This window comes from Puma concolor, chromosome D1, assembly GCF_028749965.1.
Source record: "Puma concolor isolate L17-30 chromosome D1, mPumCon1.1.hap2, whole genome shotgun sequence".
Taxonomy (NCBI): domain Eukaryota; kingdom Metazoa; phylum Chordata; class Mammalia; order Carnivora; family Felidae; genus Puma; species Puma concolor.
Genome location: NC_141676.1, coordinates 105,402,218 through 105,421,199, shown reverse-complemented (window position 1 = coordinate 105,421,199; position 18,982 = coordinate 105,402,218). Strand labels below are relative to the sequence as shown.

At 56.2% G+C, this 18,982-nt stretch overlaps 1 protein-coding gene across 3 annotated transcripts; it reads left to right on the top strand.

Moving 5' to 3' along the window:
* Positions 1–615: 615 nt before the first annotated feature.
* ANKK1 (ankyrin repeat and kinase domain containing 1) lies at positions 616–15,846 on the top strand. Of its 3 annotated transcripts, none has more exons than XM_086679082.1 (8): positions 616–863; positions 6,162–6,456; positions 7,623–7,774; positions 7,991–8,040; positions 8,635–8,790; positions 9,482–9,600; positions 10,161–10,197; positions 11,359–15,846. In XM_086679082.1, the coding sequence occupies exons 1-8, from the start codon at positions 682–684 to the stop codon at positions 12,660–12,662; spliced, it is 2,295 nt and encodes a 764-aa protein (XP_086535208.1). In that variant the 5' UTR covers positions 616–681; the 3' UTR covers positions 12,663–15,846. The 3 variants fall into 3 exon arrangements, with proteins under 3 accessions (XP_086535208.1, XP_086535210.1, XP_086535209.1); XM_086679084.1 differs by having other exon boundaries at positions 6,162–6,510; XM_086679083.1 differs by lacking the exon at positions 8,635–8,790.
* The last annotated feature ends 3,136 nt before the right edge of the window (positions 15,847–18,982 follow it).

Sequence of the window (18,982 nt, the reverse complement as noted above, 5' to 3'; positions counted from 1 at the left end):
CCTCTCACCCCACTGTTCCTGCTGACCCCTCTTTGGTGACGTTTAGCACACCGTGACTGGTTGACAGACAAAACAAAAGAAAACAAAACCCAACAATAAAGGCTGCATGAAGCCAGTCAAGCCGAAAGACTCAGACCAGAAAAATCCCCACTACGACTTTTTTTCTCCATTCTTGCTGTGGAGGGGTGGGTTCCCTGCCCCCACACCGATCCGCAGAGACCCCTGGCACAGTTTTCAACCCTTCATAAATCCTTGGCACGGGTGAGCGAGAGTAAGTAAATCACCTCCCACTTAGGGCTGGGTAGAAATCAAGTGGGGCCCTCTTCCCTGGCTTCCCCAACACCTTCCTCCCCCGGCACCTCCCCCCAGCCCGATGCGGGAGCTGGGGTCCAAACGGAAGGCTGAGGCTGAGGAACGGTGCTGGGGTGGGGAGGGGCTGGCGGGGGGCGGGGTGTCCCCGGGGAGGGACCCTCTTCCCAGGCCCAGGCCCGTCGCCGCCTGGGGCCTCAGGGCTCCGGTTCGGGTGTCCCCGCCCTCGCAGGGCCGGACCGGCCCCTCCTGGCGCCGGCGCCTCCCCATCCGTTCCCACCCCCGGGCCGGGCCGAGCGGCGGGAGGCCGGGCGCTGAGCCTCCTCGGTGCGGAGAGCGCGCGGCCTGGGGGGCCCGGCGGCCGCAGACCCCATGGCCGCGGGCGTGGAGCAGCGTCTGGGCAGCCTCGCCGTCTTCACCCGCGACGACTTCGAGGGCGACTGGCGCCGGGTGGCCAGCGGCGGCTTCGGCCAGGTGTTCCGGGTGCGGCACAGGCGCTGGAGGACGGAGTTCGCCGTCAAGTGTGCCCCCTGCCTCCAGCCCGAGGCCTCCAGGTACCTGCCGGCCCCGCCCCTCTTCTTAAAGGGGGTCAACGGAGGCCCCGCGGGCTCCCCAGGGAGGGGTGGCGGGGCTTGGGGCTGAGGCTCGCTGCCCTCTGCGTTTCTAAACTCTGCCCAGTGGCCTGAGCCACCCAGGCACAGCCACTTTGTTTCCATACCTGAACCGCGCCTGGAATCCACAGAGGTCAAAGGTGAGCCACAACTGCCCTCCAAAGACACCTTTGTCCCATCAGACCTCCCAAACTGGTGGGCCTCCTTCCTCCTGGGTGTCAGGGTGGTGATGACGACTCTTGATGGCCCTCTGCCATGCGTGGATCTACCCCCGAATTCTCCCAGCAGGCAGGGCTGGGCCTGCTGACAGTCAGTCCGTGGCACTTGGCCCAGGGATCGATGCTCAGTGACCCGTGGAGATGCACGCCCTCCCTTCCCCTGGCCGTCAGTGTGGCCTCTGCCCAGCCAGTGCAGGCAAGGAGGCGTGGGGACTGGACACGGCCCAGCCTTCTGGCCTGAGAGCCTGTCCAGGCCACTTGTTGGCGAGTCAGGCAGGGAAGGCGGCCGTCTCTGACCTTGCTTTTGTTTCTGGCTTCTCCTTGACTCACTGTGTGCACTGTGGCCACACCTGCACATGCCTCCTTTTTCTCCTTACTCCCTCTTTCTCTCCGCTCCCACCCCTCCCAGTCTCCTGCCCACCACATTTGCTTGGACTGGCTGTGTGCTGGTCCCCTGTGCAGCCATGAAGGAGACGCTTAGGATGTGAGGCCTGAGTGTGACAATCCCGTTGTCCTCCCAAGGCTCCTGGGCCACCAGTTAGAAGGCCTGGGGAGGGGCGTCTCCTCATTTGGATGTTGTGTTCTCTGTGGTCACCAGGCAAGCCCCCAAGACACATCCTCAGGTTGCACCCACTCAAGCCAGCCCCTTCTCTAATCCCTGGGCTTTCCACCTGCTTCGCGAATGTGGGCAAAGTGAGACAGCCCACAGCTCGACCCTCTTCCTCCTTCAACACCCTCTTGCTGGCTTTGGAGCACAGTCAGATTTTTCTAGGGTGTGTCCACATCATCTACGGGCTTTGAAGTGAAGGGCAAAAGGAGAGAGATGGCATTCCTAAGACTGCGTTGTTAGGCATGGTCAATAACTTTCCCTTCCCAAGTTCTGGGAACTCTCTGGGGGAAAGGGCTAAGGGATTTAATGACGATTCATGCCTGCTGTGTGTGGAGTACTGTCCTAGGAGATTCATGTGGAGTCACTGGATACTTTTTACACCACTTCATTCATTCCTTCCCTTGACAAATGCTTCTTGCTCTCCTACTATGTGTCAGGCACTGTGCCAGACCCTGAGATAAAATGATGAGTGCAACAGATAGGGCCTTGTTCTCCTGGAGCTTAGAGCCTGGGGGGACAGAGACATTAACCAAATAACTCTATAGGTAGATGTAAGTGTGCTGTTGTGAGAAAAGCAACAAAGATTTATTGTTCTGTGAGAGCTTATTAGAAGAGTTTGGGATCAGAAAAGGCTTCCCTGAGGAAATTACAGTTGAATGGAAGAGTGAGGGATGAGTGTGAGTTAAGTAGTTGAAGAGGAAAAATCTTTCCAGGAAGAGGCAGCAGAATGTGCAAAGGGCCTGTGGCAGGAGGGGCATAGCAAGTGAAGGTGGGGGGAAGGGCTGTTGTGGCTGGAGTTGAGAGAGAGGGAGCAGTGGAAAGCCACTGAAGGGTTTGCCGCCAGGTCGGGGGTGTGTGACAGAAAGGAGCTAATAAAATTTGCAGTATGGAGAATGGATTGGAGGAGTAGAGTGGATGCTGGTCCAGTTAGTTGTCACCATTCAGGCAAGAGGCGACTGGAGACCAGCCCTGTGCATAGTGACAGAGGGAAAGACAGGCATGGATTATGCAGTATTTAGGTAGTAAACATCCACTTGACTTGGTGCTGGGTTGTGTATGGGAGGCAGGATGGGGAAGAGGAATGTCAAGGCTAATCTGATGTCTGGCTTGCCCAGAGGAACAAAGGGTCCAGTAGATGTCTGGTCCCTGAGAGCTGAGTCTGTGTCTGCTCACTGCTCTATCCCCAGAGCCTGGTACATGGCTGGTGTCTGTTGAATGAGGTTGACGATTAATAAAAGGAACATGAAAAGAGGCCCAGGTTTGCAGAAAAAATTCATGAGTTCAGTTTTGTACAGGTTGAGTTTAAGGTGCCTTTAAACAGCCAAAAAGAATTGTCAAGTGGACTTCAGAGTGAAGGGCTGACCTAACAATATGAAAATTTGTGTGTCATTCATTATGATAGGTTGTAACTGAAGCTGGGGCATGAATGATATTCATTCGCTCTAAGCACTAAGTGAGCAAAACAAAGTCCCTGCCCTCATGGAGTTTATAAACTAAGGAAGAAAGGAAACTAGGGGAAGATGGAAAATAAGTAAGTAAATAATACATAAACAAATAATTTTTTTCTATAGCACTTACAACCACCTGATATTTTCTTGATTAAAATGCCTAAAGAGACTTGAATAATCTGATCTCCCAAGAAAATATTTGATCTAAAAATATGAATTTGTGGGCTGTGTATGGAAGTGGAGGCATGAGGATTGCTGGAGTTGGAGTAGTATTGCTATTAGTTAATTACTTAATTAATTAATTCTTATTTATTTATTTTGAGAGAGAGAGAGAGAGAGAGAGCGCAAGCAGGGGAGGGGCAGAGAGAGAGAGAGGGAGAGAGAGAATCCCAAACAGGCTCCATGCCAATGCAGAGCTGGTCGCAGGGCTTGAACTCACAGACTGTGAGACCATGCCCTGAGCTGAAACCAGGAGTCAGTTGCTTATCTGACTGGGCCCACCCAGGCGCACGTGGATTGCTATTTAATATAGACTTGAGATCCTTATTCATTAGGTATCATTTGAGTAGAGATTTGAAGCAAAGAAGTAGCAAGCCATGTGGCTGTCTTAGAGCAGAGGGAATAGGAAGTGCAAAGGTCCTGAGGTGGGAACACGCTTACATGGTGGAGGAGGAGCAAGAGGCCCTGATGGCAGAAACAGAAGTGGGGAGAGTCAGCAAGCTATGCCCCGGGGGAGATCTTGCAAAACTTCCTAGACCTTTGTGAGAACTTTGGCTTTCCTGTGAATGAGAAAAAAGCCAATGGAGGGTCTTGAGCATAGAGGTGACATGCTCTGACTGACATTTTATGAGTATTGCTCTGGCTGCTGGGTTGAGAGTGGATGACAGAGGAAAAGAAAGAAGCAGGGAGGCCAATTAGGAGGCTTGGGCCAAGATGTCACTGGGTAGAGGTGGTGAGAAGGAGTCAGAATGTTGCTCTGTTTTGAGGGTAGAGCTGACAGGATGTGCTGAGGGGCTGGTCGTGGGAAGGGATGAAGAGGGGTAGAGGAGGAGGTCGGATCTTTGAGGGTGGGAGGCTGGAGGCCCCGTTCACTGAGGGGAAGGCAGAGGGAGCGGTGGGTGGCCCGGGAGAACCAGGGTTCTGCTTCAGACACCCTGTGTCCTCTACCACAGGAGATCCCGAGGCTGGGAGACACAGTGTGGAGTGAGAAGTGAAGGTCGGAGACCGGATGGGGGAAGGGGGAGGGATCTGGGACAATGCTGGCACACGGCCAAGGAAGTGAATACTTCGAGAAAAAAAAGAGGGAGAGACCTGGCTGGTAAACCGAGACCCGAAAACTCTGCACAGGCTGTAGCACTGGGCAGAGGTTGGGCTCAGACACCTTGGCATCAGCTGCTCAGAGAAGTATCAAGACCTGGGTCGCCTGGGTGACTCTGCTGGTTAAGCATCCGACTCTCGTTCTCAGCTCAGGTCTTGATCCCAGGGTTGTGAGTTCAAGCCCTGCTTCAAAAAAGAAGAATCGAGACCAGATGCCCAGCGACAGGGGCTGGTGGGGGATGAACCGCAGACACAGCACACGTGGACTGTGTGTCTGGGCTGTCGGGGCAGTTGTGCAAGCTGTTGTTCCCATTCCATAGTTAAGAAACTGAGGCCCAGAGAGTTTACTCGCTCAGGGTCATGCAGAGAATAAGCAGTAAAGCTGGGAGTTGAAACCAGTGCAGCGAGATCCCCGGATCCCTTGCTTGCTCCTTTCCACGACCAGTATCTCAGTTTCTGGGAACTCAAAAGGACAAGAGGAGACAGATGATAAGTACAGCAGAGGTGGAGGGGAGGTCTCTGGAACAGAGCAGAGGTGGAGGCGAGAACAGAGGAAACCTGGACCAGCCACCCTGTCCAGATGTGAGGAGGAGCAGGTAGGTTTCCTGGAGGGCAGCAGTCTCTGGCTGGCTTCCCGGGGCCGCCCTGCACGCACATTCCCAGCAGCCTCCGCCTGCAGTGCCCACACGGCTTTGCAAATACTGGGCTTTTAAAAATGTCATTTCTCCCTAAGCCTCATCCCTGCAATCCCCAGACAATCCCCAACAATTTGCATAGTTACCACTCTGTGGGCGAAAGGAGCGAGAGGGTCCGGCAAATGCTTATTTTGTAAGGCCTTTCCCTTAAGTCTTGACTACCAGTTTGACAAAGACGTATTGTGCTTTGCGTGGCAATGTGCTGTGGGGGGGGGGGGAAGCAAGATGAATAATTGCAGTTCACCCATTAGTCGGAGTCCAGAGCAGCCAGTGCAGACCCCGCTTCAGGAGAATGGCTATGGGAGGAGGCACTGTGCGTGCGTGCTAGCTGGAAAAGTGGATCACAAAGCACCCCACATGGTGTGATGGAGAGGCGGACAGGGGAGGGGGGGAAGGAGCGAAAGGGAGGGAGAAAAGGAGAGAGACACCTTGAACATGTATATGTTAAAATATGAACAGAGGCCAACTCTGCAAGCTTGGATTACTGATGATTTAATTTTCTTCTTCCTAGTTCTCTGTATTCCCTTGATTTCCTGCGAGGATAAATATTATTTTCATAATCAAAATGGCAGCAAATGATATTTTGAAACAGAAGCATGAGGCGTGATGTTGTCCCTCCAGGGGCTTGTGACCTACCGGGGGAGACAAACATCTAGACAAGTGGCAGAGTAACCGGCCGGCTTTTTGTGGCCGCCCCTGTAGAACGGACTTGCCCCTAAGCTTTCAGACTCCTTCGCTTTCCTGCCCCGTTGCGGCCGGCCATCTGGACCCCACTCTGTGCATCTTGCTAGGCATCCTTCTAGAACTCACCTTCCTCTTGCACTACCTTGCAAACTCCCAAGACTTTTCCGGGTCTCCAGAGCCTGGCACTAAGCCTAGTTTGTTGCTCTGTTCGTTACTCTTGGAATTAACGGGTCATCTCCTTGCATCCCTCACGCCCCACGTGTCCACAGCCACGATGTGGACTGCCTCATTGAAGAAGCAGCCAAAATGGAGAAGATCAAGTTTCAGCATATCGTGTCCATCTACGGGGTATGCAGGCAGCCCCTGGGCATCGTGATGGAGTTCATGGCCAACGGCTCCCTGGAGAAGATGGTGCCCACACACAGCCTCTCCTGGCTGCTCAAGTTCCGCATCATCCATGAGACCAGTCTGGCCATGAACTTTCTCCACAGCCTTAAGCCACCTCTGCTCCACCTGGACCTCAAACCAGGCAACATCCTCCTGGACAGCAACATGCATGTCAAGGTAAAGGCCCCAGTCAACCTCCCTGCAACCTTTTCGCTCCAGAGTCTCCTGCAGGTGAGCAAGATTATCTACCAGCTTGACCAGCCTGCCGAGAGTTTCAAGTGGCTCCATTCATGCACAAATACTGAAGGCAGGGATGACACCTAAAACGACGGATGAGCAGTAGAGTTTGGTGCATGGATCTGGGTATCAGGATGCCTGCAATAACCCTCTTTGGACCTCAGTCTTCTGTTTCTACTGTGGGTAGAATATTCCCTGTCCCTCCCATTCTTTGCTTTGGGTGGGGATGTATGTAAATGAGATGATTCCTAAGAAAGGTTATGATGGCCTTCACTTCCTAAAATGTGCCACCCTCTTCTGCCCCAGGACCTTTGCACATTCTGTCCCTATTGCCAGGACCAGTGTTCCCCTCCTCCCTTCTTTATTTAGCAGGCCGTGCTCATCTTTCAGCCTTCTGCTTAAACATTACCTCCTCAAGTTTTCCCTGATGGATCCCAACAGGCCCCTGTTACTATATACCCTCATGGTACCTCTGTCTCTTCATAGTGCTAACCCCAATGGTACGTATATAGTCATTTGTGAAACTGTTTCATTAGTGACTATACCTCCCTATTTGAGTAAGGACTTAGAGGAGTAATAGGCGTGGGGGTCTCAGCTTTCTTATCTGCTGCCTGATCCTTAGTTCGCAGGCTGAGTGGTCAGTGAGTGGTCAGTTGGCATACGAATGGACCAGTGGATATAATCCGTGCTGGGGATAAATATACGTGGTGTATATACTTCCGGGCCCTTGGAAGTGGACGAACGGAAGCTTACCAAAGACGGCAGCTTTGTCCACAGTCCGTCTGGATCACAGCCACACCTACTAAGTACTTGCTGTGTGCCAGATACTGTTCTAAGTGATCTTGGCACAATTCTCCATCTAATGCTTGTCAGAGCACTGTCACTTAAGTGTCCTTGCCATTTCCAGTTCATAGATGAGGAAACTGAAGCTCTGAGAAGGTAAGGAACTTGTCTGAGGCCATCCAGGTCATACGTGGGAGAGGCGCCCAGGCTCTTGACCACTGCCCCGTCCTGGAAAGGGCAGGCTGCAGGAGGGGCAGAGATCAAGGCAGTTTTCTGGAGGCGAGGCTGTGGCTCCGTTATCCCTGCCTGTGGTTCGCCCCCAGATTTCGGACTTCGGCCTATCCAAGTGGATGGAACAGTCAACCCAGATGCAGTACATCGAGAGGTCAGCTCTGCGGGGCACCCTCAGCTACATCCCCCCTGAGATGTTCTTGGAAAGTAACAAGGCCCCAGGGCCCAAGTACGATGTGTACAGGTGAGAGGGGGCTGGGCTCACTCTGGGGGTGGGGGGTGGGTAACTGCTTATCACCACCCTGCCTGACCCGTCCCCCCAGTCCCAAGGGCAGAATGACAGGGCAAGGGGGAGGAAGGATGGAGGGGCACTCTGGATGGGAGCATGTGGGACCCACCATGTAGGGCGACCACGGGTGTCTGAGAAAGTCACTGAGGGCACGCTTTGCCCTGTCTGCAGCTTCGGGATTGTTGTCTGGGAGCTCCTCACTCAGAAGAAGCCGTATTCAGGTAGCAGGCGGTGCCGGCACCCTCGGGTGGGGTCCTGGAAGGGGCTGGGAGAGGCCGAGGGCTCACAGGGGAGGGCAGGTGGCAGCTTGGTGTTGGGGAACCACGTGCTCTTTACGGATTCTCGCTCTTACCCTCCTACCTTCCTGCCCTACTTTCCAGAGCTCACGTAACAGTACAAAGAGGGCATACGTCAGCCCAGACCACGCTTCTGGCTCTAATTCCTTTGCTTCCAAAGTATTCTTTCCTGTCTCTCCTGCCCCCACAGCTGCCACCTAATGCCAGGTACATAGACTGTCAGGAAACCCAAGCAAACTCACAGAATGAAAAGCCAAAGCCTGTAACCAGGCCTCTGGACATCAGAGGCCTGTCCCGTCTTGGCCTGGGAGGTGGCCACAGCTGGACCGGAGACCCAATAGCTCAAACTGGAACCTCAAGTTGGCCTGCAACCTAGCTGTTGACTCACAGTGCATTTATGTTGCCTTTGCTGTGTGCACTACTCTGTGGGGATCCTGGGAGCCCCCCTGCCCCTGTACCCTGCCCAGCCACTCCAGCCCCACCTCCCGACCTGCACACAGCCTGGGCTTCCTCTCACAGGCTTCCACATGGTGACCATTGTCGTCCAAGTGGCCGCAGGCATGCGGCCCTCCCTGCAGTCTGTCTCTGATACATGGCCGAGCGAGGCCCAGCAGATGGTGAACCTGATGAGGCGCTGTTGGGATCAGGACCCCAAGAAGAGGCCCTCCTTTCCAGGTTCTTGTCCAGCCCAAACTGCTCGAGGGACTAGGGAACCGGGCAGGGCTGGAGCTTGAGGGGGCCAGGGCTGAGGCTGGAGGGGGCAGGAGAGGAGATGGCTGGAGCCTGGGCCACTCCTGAGGGCTGTGCTTGGCCCTAGGGCACAGTCTTTCTCACAGAGCCGGGAAGGAGGAGGGCAGCTGAGGATGGCGGCCCCGAGTCTCAGGGTGACCGTGCACCCCATGGGAGGTAGACTAGAAAACCCATGCTGGAGGGTCTGGGCCTCACTGTGCTGCTTCTGAGTTTCCCGGTTAGCCTGGTCCTTCCAGGGTACAGCATCCCCATTTGTAAAATGTTCCAGACCATGAGATCACGGGCCTGGATGACCTGTGAGGATACCCAGCCCTTTAGCGACTGTGCAAACACATGCGTGTGTAACTGTGAACACCTTAGACATCACCGAGTCCTGCCCGCTTGTTTTATGGAAAAGGACCGACCCTCAGAGGGTCAGTGACGTGACGTGCTAAATGTGGCCCCACGGAGCCTCCGCCGGGACCCAGCTTTCCTGCCTCCCGGTGCGCATGTGTGAATTTGCATGAGTCCAGGAATGGATGGCGGGGTGGGCACTGGGAATGTTAGGGTGTCTAAAATGGAGAAGGGACAGCTGGCCAGCCCATTGCTTTTTTTGTCTCTCTCCTTCATGGAGCAGAAATCACAGTTGAGACAGACATGCTGCTGTTCCTGCTGCAGAGTCCCGTGGCAGACCCGGAGAGTGAGGCCCTGGCCAGGAAGGTGTCGGGCAAGCTGTCTCTGCACCGGCCTGGGGACGTGAGTGCTGGGCGTGTCTCTGGCAGGTCCTGGGATGCATGCGTGGGAGCAAATGGGGACTGAGACGCAGTCCACACTGCTGGCCACACCAGGCAGCCCACTTGGGGACAGATTTTCCTACTTTGCACAGTGGTGGCTGTAGCTCCGAGCCCCTGAGAAGGACATACGGTCTCTCGCGTGTGTGCGTTCATCCGAGCCCTGCCCGGACAGCCTCAGTGTCCTCACTCTGTTCTCCTGTGCCTTCCCTACCATGGGGACCAGCCAGGAGCTAGCAGGGGGCTCCTGGCCGAACCACAGGGCCAGCCACCCTGCACTCCATGTGGCCCAAGAGGAAGTCAAGACCCTGGACCAGGGTCTTTCTGGCAGGGTCTCCCCTGCTCAGGACGTTTGTCAGGCTGTTGGTAGGAATGGCATAGGGGGGATTCCTAGGACAGAGTGGGATGGGAGTCCCCACGGGTGCTGGAGAGGGTCAGAGAGAGGGGAGGGGTGGAGGAGGGTACAGACCAGCACCACCCCACTCATCTCGTCTGCCCCCCTGTCTTCTGATTCCCTGTCTCCAGGTCAGCAAAGAGGTCAGCCAGGAGCTAACGGACAACGGTGAGTCCAGAGTACCACACTGGACCCAGAGAATTCACAGCGGAGAGGAAAGTGGAATCTCACTACAACCTATCCCCATCCCGCCTGCCCCTGCCCCTCCACCCCGATTGTCACAAATCAGGAGTTGGTGTGTCCCTTTCTTGGCACCCGGCTCTGTGTTCCAGAAATGCACTTGCCCCCAGGGCTTAGGCTATGCTTCCCTTCAGGTCTGTGTTCTTACAAAGCCAGACTCCTCCCTTCCTGGCTTGGAGGTAGAACATCGGTTTTCACTCCTGACTGCGTGTTAGAATTATCTGGGGCATGAAACCCTGATGCCTGGGCCACCTAGACTGATTAAATCAGAACTTTGGGTGTGGGGGCCGTGGGAAGGGATTTTTGTTACTGTTATTGTTGTTTGCTTGTTTGGGAAATTGTTGCTTTTCTAAAAGTTTTTTCTTTCTTTATTTTAAGAGAGAGAGAGAGACAGGGGCAGAGAGAGGGAGAGAGAGAGAGTAAGAGTGGAGGGGTAGGGAGAGAGGGAGAGAGAATCCCAAGCAGGCTCTGCACTGTCAGCACGCAGCCCCACTCGGGGCTCAGTCCCTTGAACCGTGAGATCATGACCTAAGTTGAAATCAGGAGTCGGATGCTTAACCATCTGAGCCACCCGGGTGCCCCCAAAATTGTTGCTTTTAATCCTAACACATTCTGGGTGGAGCAGGAGGAAGCCTTAGTGGCTTCAGGAGGAGACCAGATCATAGAGCCTGTTTTCAACTTGCATTGACTTACTTTGTGCCAAGCCCTCCTCTGAAAGTTCTTACCCACCCATGTTGTCCCCACAATGGTAGTTTGTGTCCCCTTTACGGATCCGGATCTGGAGGCCCAAGGTGGCAGGGAATTGGCAAAAGTCAGGCGGTGCTAAGGGTGGTTTGCCCCCAGGCCTCCATGCCCTTCATGGAGAGGTTTGCCCCCAGGCCTCCCTCTGCCCCGTCCTCACAGGAAGGCCAGCCAGGGTCTGTTCGCTGGGATGAGGACGTCGCGTAGAGATCTGTGATAGCAGGAAAGACTGCCCTCCCTCCTGGAGTCTCTGTGCCTGGATGGCACTTCCAGGAGGTAAGGGGCTGCATGAGATGACCTCTGGACAGGTCAGAGGCCCATTTTTCAACCCTATCTTCTTCCCGGCAGACTGGGGAGACTACCTGAAGCGGGTCCTGCGGCTCTCGGACGGTGAGAACCCCGTCCCAAGCGGTGAGGAGCTGTGCACATACGAGAACAAAGTCTCCCCCCTCCACTTCCTGGTGGTGCAGGGCAGCGTGGAGCAGGTGAGGCTGCTGCTGGCCCACGAGGTCGACGTGGACTGCCAGACGGCCTGCGGCTACACGCCCCTCCTCATCGCCACCCAGGACCAGCAGCCTGAACTCTGCACCCTGCTCCTGGAGCACGGGGCCGATGCCAACCTGGCGGATGAAGACGGCTGGGCCCCCCTGCACTTCGCAGCCCAGAATGGAGACGACCGCACCGCCCGCCTGCTCCTGGACCGCGGGGCCCACGTGGACGCCCAGGAGCACGAGGGCTGGACCCCGCTCCACCTGGCCGCACAGAACAACTTTGAAAATGTGGCACGGCTTCTGGTCTCCCGTCAGGCCGACCCCAACCTGCATGAGGCCGAGGGCAAGACCCCTCTCCACGTGGCCGCCTACTTTGGCCACGTCAGCCTGGTCAAGCTGCTGGCAGGCCAGGGGGCTGAGCTGGATGCTCAGCAGAGAAACCTGAGGACGCCGCTACACCTGGCGGTGGAGCGAGGCAAAGTGAGGGCCATCCAGCACCTGCTGAAGAGCGGGGCAGCTCCCGATGCCCTTGACCGGAGTGGCTACAGCCCACTGCACATGGCGGCCGCCAGGGGGAAGTACCTTATCTGCAAGATGCTGCTCAGGTACGGGGCCAGCCTCCAGCTGCCCACCCAGCAGGGCTGGACGCCCCTCCATCTAGCAGCCTACAAGGGCCACTTGGAGGTCATCCACCTGCTGGCTGAGAGCCATGCAGATCTGGGGGCTCCTGGGGGCATGAAGTGGACGCCCCTGCACCTGGCCGCCCGCCACGGGGAGGAGGGGGTGGTGTTAGCACTGCTGCAGTGCGGGGCTGACCCCAATGCCCCCGAGCAGTCGGGCTGGACACCCCTCCACCTGGCTGTCCAGCGGGGCTCCTTCCTGAGCGTCGTCAGCCTCCTGGAGCACAACGCCAATGTCCATGCCCGCAATGAGGTGGGCTGGACTCCCGCCCACCTGGCCGCCCTCAAGGGCAATGTGGCCATCCTCAAAGTATTGGTCAAAGCCGGCGCCCAGCTGGACGTCCAGGACGGGGTGGGCTGCACGCCCCTGCAGCTGGCCCTCCAGAACCAAAAGCAGAACATCGCTGCCTTCCTGGAGGGCAAGGAGCCCTCACTGGCCGTCCTGGGCGGTGCTGAGCCTGGAGCCCAGTCAGAAATGTAGACAACGTGGGGCCTCCTTACCCGTGAGGAAGAAGGGTTGGTGGAGGTGAAGCTGGGCTTCTGGCACGGCCCCTTCCCTGTCCTTGCCACCTGCCCCTGGGGCCTTGAGAGGAAACAGGAGGCTGGTCTCCTCCCGGAGGGAAGGGAAGTACACTGGGGTCGTAGCTGGGAGTTGGCCCTGGCCACCTCTTCCTCCTCCCGAACCTGGACTCAAGCCCCCAAAGTGAATTCCCTCTTCCTTCCCCAGACTCCTGCCATCTTTTGCCACTTGCCCCTGAGCTCCCAGGGGCCCCTGCATCCTGGGAACCCTCTCTGACAGTGAAGGGACGCAAGAGAAGAGGGGCGTGCTCCCTCCTCGATAGTATCTGTGTACTTGGCCCCTGTCTCTGGCAAGACCAGGAGAGCCAGGCACGTGCTTTTCAAAAGGGGCTATAGCTAAAAGCCGGGAGGAAATCTCTGCCTGCCCTTTACAGCCCCAGCCAGCCCCCTGTTGCCACACAGACCACACCTTCCTGGTGGCCCTGCTTCTGGCTCCTGGGTCTCCCACGTGGTCTCGGGGATGAAGAAGGGCAGCTCCAGCTGCCCATGAGTGTGATACTCTGTGGGTCCCTGGCCTCCCCTACCTCCCCTTTGCCCTGTCTAGTTATATGGCCACATTGCAAACCCTGAAGTCGATAGAGCTGGGGATCTGAGTCTTCCCTTTGGAGACGGGCTGACCCGTGGGGCCAGTAGCGTGCGTATGGGGCGTGGTGTGTGTATAAGCTCACCCAGTGGGAGGAGGGAGGAGCCAGAAGTGTGGAGTTGGAGGAGGTGGTGATGGTGAGGGGTGGGTTATTGGGGCAGGGACTTCCCTCCCAGCCACAGCAGCTCAGATAACTGTCCCCTGTGACCATACCCTGGCCGCCCATGTGCTGGCCTGGCCTGCCCTACACATTGTGGGGCAGGTTTCGGGGCAGAGCGGGGGCTGCTCACACTACCCTTGTGTTGACTGGGCCCAGCCTCTGCTTCCTCTCTGGCTCTGCCGGGAATGGCCGGCCTCAGAAAGGTGGGGGGACTTGAGTGGGTAAGAATGGGTGCCCTAAAGTCCTATCCCACTCCTCTCCACCTCTCCGCACTGCTGGAGCAGTCCCTCCAATTTTGATTTAAGGATGTTTTGTAATAGTCAGAGAAAAGGAATCTTCTGCCCCAACCACTGGCCAGCTCCAACCCCCAGCCCCTGGGCAGGCTCACCTCTGTGCGGGGCCGGGTGCATGCGGGGCCATCAGTCAGCAGCCTGCTGTCAGCGTAGGGTGAGAGGCAGAGCAGAGGAGACCTCTTGCCCCACATACCTGCTGGCAGTGTTGTGTCTCTGGGCTGTGGCGCCCACCTCCTGGGCCCTAGATGCTTCACCCCATCACGTCACAGCCCGTGGCCGCCACGGAGAGCCCTGAGAGTAGCACCGAGCTGGGGATGTGCCCCAGAACAGTAGCTATAAATCAAACCTACGCATTAGAACCTCCTGGGTGAGGTGTGTGGGGGTAGAAGAGCTATTTAAACACTGGCCCTACCCGGTTAAACAAGAATCTCCTGGGTTAAGCTAGAGAGCAGCCAGGGCTGAGAACAAACACCAGGGGGTGTCTCATTTCTCCCTGTGCCCTCTCCTTAGCACCACCATGATGACAGTAATCCGCCGGCAGCCCCCTGGTGGTGGGCTTTTCTGGGCTAGTTGGAGGAGTGGGGACTCCTGAGGACTACCGTAGGCATCACTCGAACGTTCATCTTTCTCCTCCCTGCTCAGCCACCTGGTCCATTCTCCTTGTTCTTCCTGAGGTTGAGCCTTAGGCAAGACTTGTAGCTGAAAATGCCCCCTGGGAGTTCTGTCTTTTCAGAACATGCTAGAGCAGGAAGGGGAGAGGACTCTATGCTGTTTGCCTTCCCTGTGCACTGAGGTCTGTCTGGCTCCCATGCTAGGATTCTGCATGAACCAGAGAAGGGGGGCGGGGGCTACCTGTTCAAAGCCAGGCGAGCTCAGATCAATCCCTGGGAATGTCCAGGAGTGAGGCACAGAGGGACAGCAGTGTTGGGACTCTCCTGTTGGAAAGAACTTGAAAGATCCTGAAGAAAGAGAACAGATAATTGATGCCTTTGCATCTGCTGTCCTATAATGGCAGGGATTCCGTGGACATGCGGTCAGGACTACCCCTGGGAGTCATTGCATCTCACCAACCTGATGGTCCCGGGGTCCAGGCTGAGATTCTCAGACCCCTGCTTGGTCTACAACCTGCCTCCAGGAGGTAACAGACGTAGCGGGTTCAGGCCAGCTCTGGCCCACAGCCCTCACATTGCCTACTGGCACCTGCTTGCTTTTCAAGTCAACCCAAGCCAGACACATCACACAGTGTCTATGGTGAGTCCCACTGCCACACAGCTGCCTTCTAGAGGTTTTCGTGGGATGTTTAGAATTGGATTTTAGTGAGGCCCTTGAAATTTCCGAGGAGAGAGTCTCCAGCTGGATTTCAAATCCTGTTTGGGGGAGTTTGGGGGGTGGCCAAGGATAGGAACTCCCTAGTTTCCTACTGGGCATCTCTACTTGGACGTCCTAGAGACCCCTTCAAGTCCCAAACTGGGACGTTCCCTCCCCTCCACGAGTCTGTTCTTCACTCTCTTCCCATGTCAGTTTTTGCCTGAACTTTTAACCTGGGAGTCCTTCTAGACTGGTGCTGTCCAACAGCACACCCTGGGAGGTGGGAAACCCGCATCTGCAACCGGTTGTTAGGATAGGTCTTTCCCCTCTGTGCTATTGAGCGCTTGAAATGTGGCCAGTGCAGCCGAGGGACCAAACGTTTGAGTTCAATAAACTTAAGTAGCTCCACATGTGCCTAATAGACAACACAGTCTATAATCTGGCCCCGTCCCTCATCCAGTCAGTTACCAAGCCAAGTGGGTCAATCAGGGAGGACTTTCCAGAAGACACATATGTGGGAGGACACAGCAGAGACGGGGCAGTGCCTAGATGAGGTGGAAGGAGCCGGGGCACCAGAGGCTGGGGAATGTGAACGAGCAAACAAGCTAGGGATGCAGACAGCCCAAGAGCAGATGGGGTGGTGAGACCCTGATGCCCACCCTGATTCCGGAGCTTGGACCTTGGGGCAGCTGGGAGATGCTCTCCCTTTCTGAGCAGAAGAATAAAATCACAATGAACTGTGCATTCCAAAGACCCTTTGGCCGTGCATAGGGTTGGGGAAGGGACACTCTGGTGGGGGAAAACTGCTCTCATGGGACCAAGAGGACAGTGTTTTTTGTCAGGCCTGCTCAGGAAAATCTGGGAGGTGTGCATGCGCTTTGCTCCTGCAAAGTCCCCCACCCCTCCCCATGCCCAGAGTGGTCTACCTCCCTCATTGCCTGACCTCTATCCTTCATTCACCTGCAGCATCTGACTTCCACTGCGCATCCAAGGCAGCAGGGAGGCTCTGGGTCTCGGGACAGAAGTCAGGGGTGGAGGCAAGAAAGCCACAATCAAGTGCAGTGGCCGTGTGACACTTCCTGTGGATCTGGAGCTGCCATAGCTCCAACCAGGAGTGAAAGACCTCTCCAGATGCCTCCACATGGGGATTCCCCCCAGCAGCCCTGCTTTATTTGGCAAGTAGCAGAGCTGGGGTGGGAGAGGGGGTGGGAAGCTGTCCTTACCAGGTACCTCTTCTCCCTGCACCGCATAACCCCACAAAGCCAGGGTGGAAGCCACCTCTTCCGGAGATGGTCTGCTCTGTCCCCGCCAGCTTCCCGCTCCCCTGGACTCTCCAGACCCAGGGCCAGGGGCACTGGGGTGGCAGCAGAGGAACCTCAGGGACATGCATGACAAGACTCTGACCTGCAGCCCCCCTAAAAACTACTTCCCTGGGGTGCCTGGGTGGTTTAGTCCATTACGTGGTTAAGCATCTGACTCTTGATTTCACCTCAGGTCATTATCTCACTGTCATGAGATTGAGCCCCACATTGGGTTCTGGGTTAAGTGTGGAGCTCGCATGGGATTCTCTTCCTCCCTCAAAATAAATAAATAAACATTAAAAAAAATAAAGATTTTAAGAAATTAAATAGAAACTACTCCCCTGCCCTGCACACACACACACCTCCCACCCCCGCCCCACTTATTAGCTCTGCAGCCCAAAAGGCTACCAGGCTGTTCACAGGCACCGGAGGGCAACCTCCTAAAAGACAGGGGCCCAGATGCTTTTTCTTTCCCTCTCTCCCTACCTTTTTAAAAATCATCTCGGGGCGCCTGGGTGGCTTAGTAGGTTGAGCGTCCGACTTCGGCTCAGGTCATGATCTTGCAGTTCGTGGGTTCGAGCCCCACATCAGGCTCTGTGCTGACAGCTCAGAGCCTGGAGCCTGCTTCCAATTCTGTGTCTCCCTCTCTCTCTGCCCACCCCAGCCCCCCCCCCCCCCCCCGAACTCACACTCTGTCTCTCTCTCCTTCAGAAATAAATAAACATTAAAAAAATTTTTTTTTTAATCATCCCACCACACTAGCTTCCTCCAGGTTTACTCAGGGCTGGTCAGGAAACAGGCAGAATGGGCAGTGTCAGACATAAATTTGGAACCCTGAATTCAAAGGTCAGCCTGTCATCAAGGCAACGAGTCTCCTTAAGAGAGGCGGCCTAACAGGGGATCCCATGGATGGGGGCCCAGGGTTAGGAAGACAGGAGCACGTGGGGCAAAGCCCACACGGCCCCTGCATAGGATGGGGGCTAATGGCCACAAACATAGCCTGGGTCCTGGGGCCCAGGAGGGCAGGGAGGCAGTGGGGCACAGGGCTAGGCCAGGGGAGGGATCCCGGGCAGGTGGACATACTGCCCCCAAAGCGGGCTGGTCGTCAGTGTCCCTGATTGCAGATGACTGACTGCCCGTGTTCTGAGCCCACCAGGGAAGCAGGACAGACGGTCACTTCTTTCGAGGGCCTCTTGCCCCACCATTCAGGCAGTGCTCTATGCCCTCAGCCCTTCTACTCTCACCAGGGCTGCTGCACCCCACATCATTGCCATCTATGGGACCTGTGCCTCCACACCCAGCCAGGGCTCTGTCATGGGTGACACACAGCTTTAACAGCTGTTGCGTGATTGTGGGCCACAGACTCTGCAAGAACAGGGGTCACATCCACCTTTTTCCTGTTGCACACCTAGCACCTTGCTCAGGGCCTGGAGCACAATGGTTGCTCGAGAAAGATCCACGGAGGAAGTCACCGGCTGGGTGGATGGATGGATGGATGAAATGCAGTTTCTCTTGCACTACTGGCCTTCCCAGTTTCCATCTCCCCAGCCAGGGGCCACCTGGGACTCCTCCGGAACCCACTAGGGGAAGAGGAAGGGGAGAGGGCCCGAAACTGAAAACTTGCAGCCACACGGGGACATCTGAGGGAACATACATGCAAAGTGCCCGGCTGTGCCTGACCCGGTGCTGGGTTTTGGGGGTATGGGGGCGGTCAGACTCCACCTGCTGTAAAGGCAGATAAATGACCCCTTGGTTGAAAGTCATGCTTCGGAGAAAGACAGTCATAGAGACAGAAGCCCAGGGAAGGCGGAGGAGAGAAATCAGAGCACTGCAGCAGTAGTCAGGGCCTCCTGGGAGAGAAGCAGAGCCTGGGCCGCCCCCTTCCACCTCAGAGTTCTCTCGGGTCCCCACGCCCATTCCTCTGTCCCCGAAGAGTTGAGGGGGGAGGGGGCGGAGCCGGCCCTCCCCCTGCCCACTCCAGCTGTCAATCTGCTGTCTGGAAGAAAGACTTGAAGCTTCATGACAACTGTGGGCAACTTTCCTCTGCCCCGCCTCCCGCCCCTGCCTGCCCTCTTGCCCTCTCCTCCCATCAGCGCCCTTTCCAGACTGCTGGGAGCCTGGCTCCCCTCCCTCTCTAGCTACCTGCTGTCCCCTCTTCCTCCCTTCCTCCCTCCCTCCCTTCCTTCCTTCCTTCCTTCCTTCCTTCCTTCCTTCCTTCCCTTCTGCTCCCCTCCCTCCCTCCCTCCTTCCTTTCTTTTCTTCCTTCCTCCCTCCATCCCTCCCTGCCTTCCTTCCTTCCTTCCCTGTCTCCCTCCTTCCACCCTCTTTTACTCTCTCCTCTGTCATCTCTTCCAATTCCCACAGCTGTGAAACCTGTGTGACCTTATAGTTTCTAATGATTCAATGAGATTTGAAGCTTCCGTCCAGGGCAAGATCTTTCATAGGCTGAGTGTGCACTGTGTCTGTGTGCATACCTGTGTGTGCATCGGCAGCAGAGAAGTCTCTAGGGTCTCTAACCCCACTGAGGGTCCGACGCCTTCCCCAGGAGGTGGTCACTGGGTTACTGACACCCTCTGA

Excerpts from the sequence above, each read along its gene's own strand:
- ANKK1 (XM_086679084.1), top strand. The coding sequence starts at position 682 with ATGGCCGCGGGCGTGGAGCAGCGTCTGGGCAGCCTCGCCGTCTTCACC. Across the intron at positions 864-6,161 it reads CTCCAGCCCGAGGCCTCCAG|CCACGATGTGGACTGCCTCA; the intron begins GTACCTGCCGGC and ends ACGTGTCCACAG. Across the intron at positions 9,601-10,160 it reads CTCTGCACCGGCCTGGGGAC|GTCAGCAAAGAGGTCAGCCA; the intron begins GTGAGTGCTGGG and ends CCCTGTCTCCAG.